Source organism: Silene latifolia, chromosome Y (assembly GCF_048544455.1).
Source record: "Silene latifolia isolate original U9 population chromosome Y, ASM4854445v1, whole genome shotgun sequence".
NCBI lineage: Eukaryota > Viridiplantae > Streptophyta > Magnoliopsida > Caryophyllales > Caryophyllaceae > Silene > Silene latifolia.
In genome coordinates, this window is record NC_133538.1 from 268,144,511 (window position 1) to 268,153,984 (window position 9,474).

The following is a 9,474-nucleotide window of genomic DNA, read 5'->3' on the forward strand; positions in this document are numbered from 1 at the left end:
TTAGAAGGAAGAGGATCTTGCTGAGGCGGTGCAAAGGAATATGAAGGCTCTTGAAAGCCTTGCTGATAGTACGGATGTGGTGGCGTATAATGACCTTGTTTATAGTGCCGAAGCATAGACTTGGTCCATATCCGCTCGGCACATACAGAAGCATGCCCCTCGGCGCTACATCTCCCACAAATCTCCACCTTTGCTCCCAAGGATGGAACATGAGTGGACTCTCAAGAAACCGCAAATAAACAATACTAAAGAAGAAGATGAGAACTGCCTCAAGGTACTCAGTCTTCCCTTGAGGCGAAAAACAGACTAAAATAAAGACAACCAAAAATTAGAACAATTGCCTCCCCGGCAACGGCGCCAAAATTTGATACCCGTCGTTGTGAGTACCAAAAATAAAATTTATATTTCCTATTAAAACTAACCTAAGCTAGTGGTAACAGGGTCGAACCACAAGAAGGCGAATGTAATTAATAGTTGTCCAATTCTAGTCTAAGGTAACGAATGTGGGGGTTGAGTTGATTTGGTCTATAGCTAAGAGTAATAAAAGACAATAAACTAAATAACCGGATAAAACAGATAAAAGAAGGGTACTAGGATGGTCGGTTCGTTATAGCTTCGGCGGCAACATACTAAATAGGTCTAAATCAAACACATGAGGCGGGAAAACAAGAGGTCCTCTCGGTCCACTCTTAACAGATAGCATCTTTCGATCTCGCTATAAGTCCCTAATATCACTAATACTAACTTTCGTCCTGAAAAGTGACTAACAATCTAAACTTTACCTATCTTTCGATCTCAAAGATAGTTTAGTCATTTTAATTGGTGATCTAACAACTGTCCCTATCTCTCGATCTAACGGGTCAGTCATATCCTAAACATTCAACTAGTCGTGTGCACTCGATTCGTCGAATAAAGAATTAAAACAATTAAAACGAAGGTCAAACCTCACGTGGTCAGTCGATCGACCAGGTATGGCAGTCGATCGACTGACATGCGATTTCAGTCCATATTATTCTATGCCGCCTATACTATAATTCCCCTACATCCTAGCACAATTAAATTAACTACTCATACTAAGAACAATAACGACAATAAGATTAATGAAATTAACTACTGAATTCATGCTTAGATTAATGAAACAAAAGGCTAGCATAAAGCGATAAATATGGCTTCGGGAAACTAACTAACAAATCTATACTATGAGCGATAAAGTAATGAAACTGAAAATAAGCAGAGGAAAGTACCGCGAAGATGAATGATAACGGAATGACTGAAAGCACAACGAAAATCCAATGCGAAAATAGTTTCCCAAACCCTAATTATTTGATAAAATCGAATGAATGTAAAACGAGGTAAAAACTCGATGATTAATCGAGGTTCTAGGTTACGTTATATAGGAAATATACGTAACACTTATTATCAAAACCTAAACACAATGGGCTTACGTTTCCTCGATCTTTTATTTTGCGTCGGACCGTTGTTGATCGATCGACCATAATCATCGGTCGATAGACCAACTTGCGCTGTACAGGAGAGCTGCTTTGTCAGATATCGTGCGTTTCTGGTCGATCGACCATGTAGGTCGGTCGATCGATCGACCAAGGGTCTTTATGCACTGCATTCTGATGAATTCTGCAGCGCGCACCGATCTTAAAACAGCTGTCATTTCTTCGTTACTTATCGGAATAAAGCGATTCTCGCGGCGTTGGAAAGATAAGAGGATAAGCTTTCACCTACATTTGGAATCACTCTATTATCAGGTCTAGAACGCGAGACATAGCCATCTGAAGCAGGCTGCAATATCGTGAAGTGCTTCTTTGCTTGTTAAACTCGTACGCACCCATGCTTTTGTTATCTTTAGGCCTTGAAACGCGCACCAAGCTCATTCCTCGAGTCACTACTCCATGTCAAATGCAATGCTGAGTACTTAGGGATGGATTTTGCTCGATTTCTACTCATTTCCGCATAAATCTGCAATATTACATAAAAATACGAAAGTAGACAAAATGGGGAGAATAGTAGCAATAACTACTTAAATGATCTCTGAAATGCGTGTAAAATAGGGCGTAAAACAACATATTTAGGACACACATCACTAGTCTTGCTTATTTTCACCCTGAGGGGCTTTTTGACCATTGTCTATGCACAATTATGGATAAGAATACTGAGCTTGAGGGGAAGAAGAGTTTTAAATACTTCAATATGTGGGGTAGTGCTCCTACATTTAAGGAGGCAGTGGCTGTGACTTGGGCTCATGGTTATAGGGGTACTAAGATGTTTGTTGTGATAAAAAAACTCAAAGCTCTTAAGTATGTTCTGAAAAAATTGAATAGAGAATGCTTTTCTGACATTGAAAATAACACCAACATTGCTAGTCTGGCTTTGGAAGATATTTAGAAGGCCTTACTTGTTAATCCTGGTGACTCTGATCTTGTGCAGCAGGAGGTGGATTTATCTCATGACTTAAAGGAACTTATTGCTGCTAGGGATAGCTTTCTCATTCAGAAGGCTATTATACAGTGGTCTTTGGAAGGGGATCTTAATACCTCTTATTTTCATCATATCATAAAAAAGAGGATGATGCTTAATAAGGTATTCCAAATAGAGGATAAGGATGGAAAAGTCTATACTGAGGGGAATTCTATTTAGGCTGCTTTTTTGGACTACTATATGGATCTGCTAGGATCTCATACTGCCACTACTGAGGCTAATGTTAATGTGGTGAAAAGGGGGGCTTGCTGTTCTGAGAAGCATTGGAATATCTTGGCTCAGCCTGTTACTCCTGATGAGGTGAAGAGTTGCATCTTCAGTATCCCTAAAAATAAGCCACCTGGTCCAGATGGCTACTCTAGTCAATTTTATATGGATGCCTGGGAGATTATTGGGGGTGATGTTTGTGCTGCTGTCTGTGATTTCTTCTCTATAGGGAAGCTGTTGTCACAAATTAATGCTATCATTATCACCTTAATTCCTAAGACTGAGAGACCAAATACTGTCAAACATTTTAGGCCCATCTCTTGTTGCAATGTTCTTTATAAAGCTATCTCCAAGATTTTGTGCAATAGGTTGGTCAGGGTACTACCAGATATTATTAGTAAGAACCAGGGTGCTTTTGTGAAGGGTAGAACTATTATTGAGAATATATTGATATGTCAAGACCTTATAAAGATGTATCATAGAGGAAGAGCCTCACCCAGGTGTATGTTTAAGCTAGACTTGCAGAAAGCTTATGATTCTATTGAGTAGACTTTTGTGGATCAAATGTTAGTGGCCTTGAGATTTCCTGAGAATTTTAGGTTACTTGTTCTGGCCTGCCTTTCATCTCCATCTTACACTCTCAATTTAAATGGTGCCAACTTTGGTTATTTTAAGGGTAGAAGGGGGTTAAGGCAAGGGGACCCTATCTCCCCTTTACTCTTCTGTCTGTGTATGGAGTATTTGACAAGAAATATGAACTTTGCAACTACTCAATGGTATTTCAGGTATCACCCCCTTTGCAAGAGCCTGAAGTTAACTCATTTGTTATTTGCTGATGATTTGCTTATGTTCAGTAAAGGGGATGTCCAATCTATTATGCTTATTCTGAGATCTATAGCTACCTACTCTGCTGCATCTGCTCTTAAAGGTAATCCATCCAAGTCTGAGGTGGTTTTCAGTGGTGTAGCTGATGAGTTGAAGTATGACATTACCCAGGTTTCTGGATTCTAGGAGGGTCATCTCCCTTTCAAGTACTTGGGTGTCCTCATCCAACCTGGTAGGCTTACTAAATCTGACTGTAATGTCCTGTTAGAGAAGATTGTGAATAAAATTCGAGGTATAGGAGCCAGAAAACTTAGTTATGCAGGACGACTTGTTCTTATTAATTCTGTGCTCAACACACTTCATAATTATTGGGCATCCATCTTCCTAATACCTAAAGGGGTTATTAAGAGGATTAAAGCTATTTGTAGGAACTTCTTATGCAGTGGGGAATCTGATTATGGCAGAACACCTTTGGTGTCATGGCATGGCATTTGCTGCAGTAAAAAAGAAGGTGGTCTGGGCATAAAGAATGCTGGGGTGTGGAATACTGCAAGCGTAGGGAAGCTTGTTAATTGGTTACATATAAAAGCTGATAGACTTTGGGTCCTATGGATTGATCATGTATATTTGAAAGGGGCACAGTGGGATACTTATGTACCTTCTCCTGATTCCAATTGGAACTGGAGAAACATTTGCCGTGTCAAGAGGTTGATGGAAGGTGGTTTTCAGAACAGTTCTTGGATAGCTACCCCTGGTGGTTATTCAGTTGGTGCATGGTACCAATGGTTACAGGGAACCCACCCCCCCCCCGTTCCTTAGTATAAAGATGTTTGGGATACTTGGATCTTACAAAAACATTCAGTTATAGGCTGGTTGATTCAGAGGAAGGCCTTAAATACTCGGGCAAAGCTCTACCAGCTGGGCTTCTGTATGTCAAATAGCTGTGTTCTTTGTGAAGTCATGGAGGAAACTCATGAACATCTCTTTGGGGATTGTGTTTATAGCTCTCAGGTGTTAGATGGAATGGAGCAGTGGCTCTGTCTTCGTATAAATGGCCCTATGAATCATTATTCGAAGTTTCAGAGGAAGATTTGCAGAATGGTAAGGTTGGTTGTCTACTATATGCTGTGGATTGAACGCAACAACTACAGACTGGCACTTAAACTTCGCAGACCTGAGCATCTGGTAGCAGCTCTAAAGAAGCAGCTGCATTCTAGAATTGTACATCATGTACATTCTGTAGTGCAGCAGTCAGATTGTGCTTGGCTTAGTCTTTTAGCAATTCAATGTAATTTGTGTACTTAGTTTTGCTCAAAAGAGTTAGAAATATGCTGATTTGTAATATCCTTTTGGATGATTCATTATTATATAAAATGCTCACATGTTACCAAAAAAAAAGAAGCCAATGGGTAAGAAGAAGGCAATATGTAATGGGTAAGAAAGGGGATCATATGAATTATGGTATGTGGAGCTAAGTCAAGCTAGCAACAACCAAGTGAAAGAATACTCAATCCCAAACTAAACCCAAACTTAGAAGCCAAAAACAACAACATAGTCACTTCTTTCAATACAAAGCATAAGAATACTCTCCAAAAATTGATGATAAAACATGAGAGTTCCTTAATTCAACTTCTTCTTCTTTTTTTTTTTCAATTCAATTCATGCTTCTTTTTTTTCTTTCTTTTTCAATTTTTTCATTTCTTGCATATTTTCATTCTTTTCTCTTTTTTCTCATCTTTCTTTCCACTTTTTTTTCTTCTTCCTTTCATAAGGAGACCTATACTTAACTATGTGAGACCGGAAAAAGATGTACCGGTCCAAGGAGGCTCTACCTTACCATTTTGTGGCTTTCCAAACTCAAGATCAAGTCTATTTGGTTCAATTTTCATCTTCCACCTACTATGTGAAGACACCCCCATGAAGCAATTATCCCATCAAATAAGAAAGAATCATTAGCTATTAGCTATCATTAGGATAAGCAAGAGGGCATAAGCATAATTTCCATGGCAAAAAGTACACAAAACCAAGCATAAGAAGCAAGAAGAACCACAATTTTCTCAAATTTGTAAATTTTTCTATAATGCAAGCTACACTAAAATGCAAAGGTAATCTCCCCCCCCCCCCCAAGCTAAACACAACATTTTCCTCAATGTGCCAACATGTAATGCATCCAACCAAACCGTAAAAACGGCTCAAAGCAAATAAACAAGATAAGAGGTTATATCTAATGGGTTGCGGGAAATATAACTATAATAAAAAGGAAAGCATACTTACTAGACTAGCTAGCCTCCCACCAAGCTAGTTTGTATACAGGGGACTCTTCCAATTATCATTAAATCAAGTAAAGGGCCAAAAGTTGAAGCCCTTCTTACCTTTTGGTGCTTGACCTCCACCGAATCCCGACGCACCATCACGTTGAGAACTACCACTCGGGTTACCACTTTGGAAAGGATTTCCATACTCACCAATATTTCTTACACTACCAAGTCCTCCATAACTACCATAGCCTCCATATGCACCATTGCCTCCATTAAAAGCCTCCACTCCACAATCAGAACCACAATATACCAGACCGGGTGCATAAGTACCTGAATTATAACCAGAAGAAGAAAGGAACCCACCAGGGGGGGGGGAGTAGTTGAAGAATGATGAGTGAGGTCCCTCGGGTTGGATTACTCCTTGCCTAGCAAAGTGATCATAAATGGAGTGTAAGGCAAGTTTTTGGTCATCACGAATGGCGGCCAGATTAAGGCTAAGGTCTCCCATCATGTCCATTATGTCAATGCTAGAATTAGAATGATGAGCTTGAGAGGATTAACTTCTCTCACGGCGCTGAATGGGGGGTACATTGGGTGACTCTTCTCTTAAGGTTAAGTGATAAGTGACCGCTTCAAAGGGTGTACCCGCCATACGGGGTTTGGTGTGGACTAAAGCCTTTAGCTCGGAAACCTCATTCGGTAAACTAATTGAATCATTTCTACCAATTTTCCAAATCATATGACGATGAGAGTTTCTAAACCAATTGAAAGATATAAAATATTCATAATCAAGTCTGTCACCCGCCTCTCTCGTGCAAAGCAAAGGTTGGAAATGTGTGGTCTCTTGGTTAAAGCGGCATACCCTATTAGTAATCCTTATGACCAACCCACCCACGACAATAGTACTAGTGGAATTGTTACTTTGTTTGTTCAAATGAGTAGCAAAGTGGCAATGGATATTAATCCCCCATTTCTCATCACCATAAACATTTAAAAATGCACCCAAAATTTCAACCTCCAACATCCTCACCAAGTGAGATTCATTTCTACCCAAAAATGTCCAACCCATGAATCGTTGCCATATACGAATGGCGGAATAGTCAATGTATTGGTGGGGGACATGCTTCCAATCAACAAATGGGTATTGAGAAATGGCTTGCCATGTATTCTTGGGGTTATAATGGGTGGGTGACTCGATGTGTAATTTCTCAAGTTTCAATTAGGAAATATCAGCAAATGCACCTAAAGTCATTCTATGTTCTTCACTAAACAACCGAAAACTTACAGCATAAATAAAATCCTTCTTTTTTGTTTTGTGAAATTCAAATGAACTCAAGAACTCAATGGTGAGTTCGGGGAAGGTTTTGTAATTCATAGTATAAGCAAACTTCATATCAAGACTGATACCAACGTTTAGGTACCAAAAATAAATACCTAAGTACTACTAACAGAAGTCAGTGGTAAGTAGGGTTGATCTCTACAGGGAGGCGCTCACTATCTACTTGTCAAGTTAGTCCGTCTGAGGTCACAAGATGGGGGTTTGAGTTGTTTGAACTAAACTAAATGAGATTAAAGCAAGAGAAAAGAGAAAGAGAGATTAACAATAAAAGAGAGAGAACTAGGATTGTCGAGTCATCAATGAATGTCAGATGATTGCAGCTAGGGTCACAGATTGGTCGTGTGTATTAGTCTAAGGGGTAGCGAATATCTCCTACGATCTCAATTCACCCTAAAATGCTATTAGCTTAACTTCCGCCCTCACTAAAGCATCCTAATGTTCACTGTAGGTCTCACCCCTTCCAACCTTTCGGTCTAGGTTAAGGCTTACCAACATTAATTAAGCTAAATGCATCAATTCAAGTAGCTAGTTACAGTTAATTGCAGTGATTAACAACATAGACATAATAATAACGAAAGATCGGTAAACTAATTAGCAACTAACAGTAATCATTGAATCCCCTAAATCCTAGTAGGAAATTTAGCTAGACATAACGATAAATAAAGCAAGACCAAAAGGTAAAGGAATAATCAACATCATAAATTAAGGGGAGAGTAAAGAAAGAGAAAGAGTAAAAGGAAGAATTACAAATTAAGAGATCCGGAAAAGAGAGCAGAACAAAGTAGCAGCCATTAAGAGAGGTAAAACAGTGTTTTAGAGTGTATGAGATGTAAAAGGAGTGTTTATGACCTAATCTCGACTTCCTTTATATAGGGATGCGAAATTTTACAAACATAAACCTAATCACGATCTAACTAACCCGTTTATTAAAGCAAACTACTCAATTGAGCAACTTTATATCACTCGATCGAACAAATCCAAACTAAAACCTCTCGATCGAGGACTTTAGGTACTCGATCAACACTATCAAAAATAAGCAATTCGATCGAGTAGAAAAAGGACTCGATCGAACAAGATTGTACTCGATCGAGTACTTTCCAGCGCACAATTCTTGCTTCGCGCACTGAACTTCAATCGGCTGCCATTTTTTCGTTACTTGGGAAAACTGGGTGTTTCTGGTGGTGTTGGAAAGCTAAGAGGACAGGCTTTCATATACAATTGCAATCACCTGAAAATATGTTTTAAAACTAGAAATATAGCTCTCCAAAATAGGCACTAGTAACTTGAAGTTCTTACTTTGCTCGCCTAGCTACCTTGCTTCTTTGCGCACCTCAAAATAGTAGTTTCCTAGCTCCGACTCAACTCATCTCCTAAATACACGCATAGGGATATGTTTTATGCTAGATTATGCTCCTCACTGGTTCATACCTGTAAATAATATAAGACAAACCAAAGTAGATTATTCGAGGGACATTTGTAGCTTAACACCTCTAAATATGCATAGAGATGCGTGCAAATATGATACAAAAAGTCTATATAATATGCACGCATCAAAGACCCGTAAACAAAGATTTGATATGCTTATCAAGACCAATATGTTTTAAAGAATCATGATTAATAAATTTGGTGGCTTTCATACCCTTAACTCTTAAGGACTTCTACTTAAGCCATTGAGTTTCCATTGCAAAAATCACATCCGGAAATATAGGATCATGCCACTCTGGTACATCTCTCATTTCGACATCCTCCATAGCATTGGATGCCTCCACTTCACCACTTCTCCTCTTAGAAGGACCTTGCTTGCTAGACTTCTTAGGAGCCATGAAATTTCTGAAATTTAAGACAAAAATTTCATCTTAAGACAAGCAAAAATTCAACCAAACACGTATAATAGAACAAATTAGTGAACTAGTTCACCCTATAAACATTAATAGAATACAATTAAAACAATTTCTAGCATATATAAGTGACAAATCAAATTCCCCCAATTTGAGTTAGGGTTTGAGAAATTGGGTTTAAATTGATTAGAATGGATGAAATTAAAGAAAAATGAGAGGAAAACTTACTTGTTGTTGATGAATGATGAACAAACCTTGAATCTTGATGATGGAAATGGTGTTTTGATGTGGTTTTAGGTAGAAAATGAAGAAAATAAGGGAAGAAAAGAAGAGAGAGTACCGTCGGGTTGGTGATAAAATGATAAGAGTATGAGCTTATTCCCATATTGGTGACAAAAGCCACAAAGCGACAACATCACGTTGTTGACTTCTCCTCTAATCCATATTCTTTATTCATTTCCTGTTTTTTAAAATTACGACCACGAACGAGGTTTCTTGCATGGGAAAGCGTGCATTT

General features: G+C 38.7%; 1 protein-coding gene across 1 annotated transcript; it reads left to right on the forward strand.

Annotated features, from left to right (window-relative positions):
- The first annotated feature begins 3,261 nt into the window (after positions 1-3,261).
- Positions 3,262-4,463, forward strand: LOC141630630 (uncharacterized). Its single transcript, XM_074443412.1, has 4 exons — positions 3,262-3,482; positions 3,552-3,693; positions 3,796-4,298; positions 4,385-4,463. The coding sequence occupies exons 1-4, from the start codon at positions 3,262-3,264 to the stop codon at positions 4,461-4,463; spliced, it is 945 nt and encodes a 314-aa protein (XP_074299513.1).
- Positions 4,464-9,474: the final 5,011 nt, after the last annotated feature.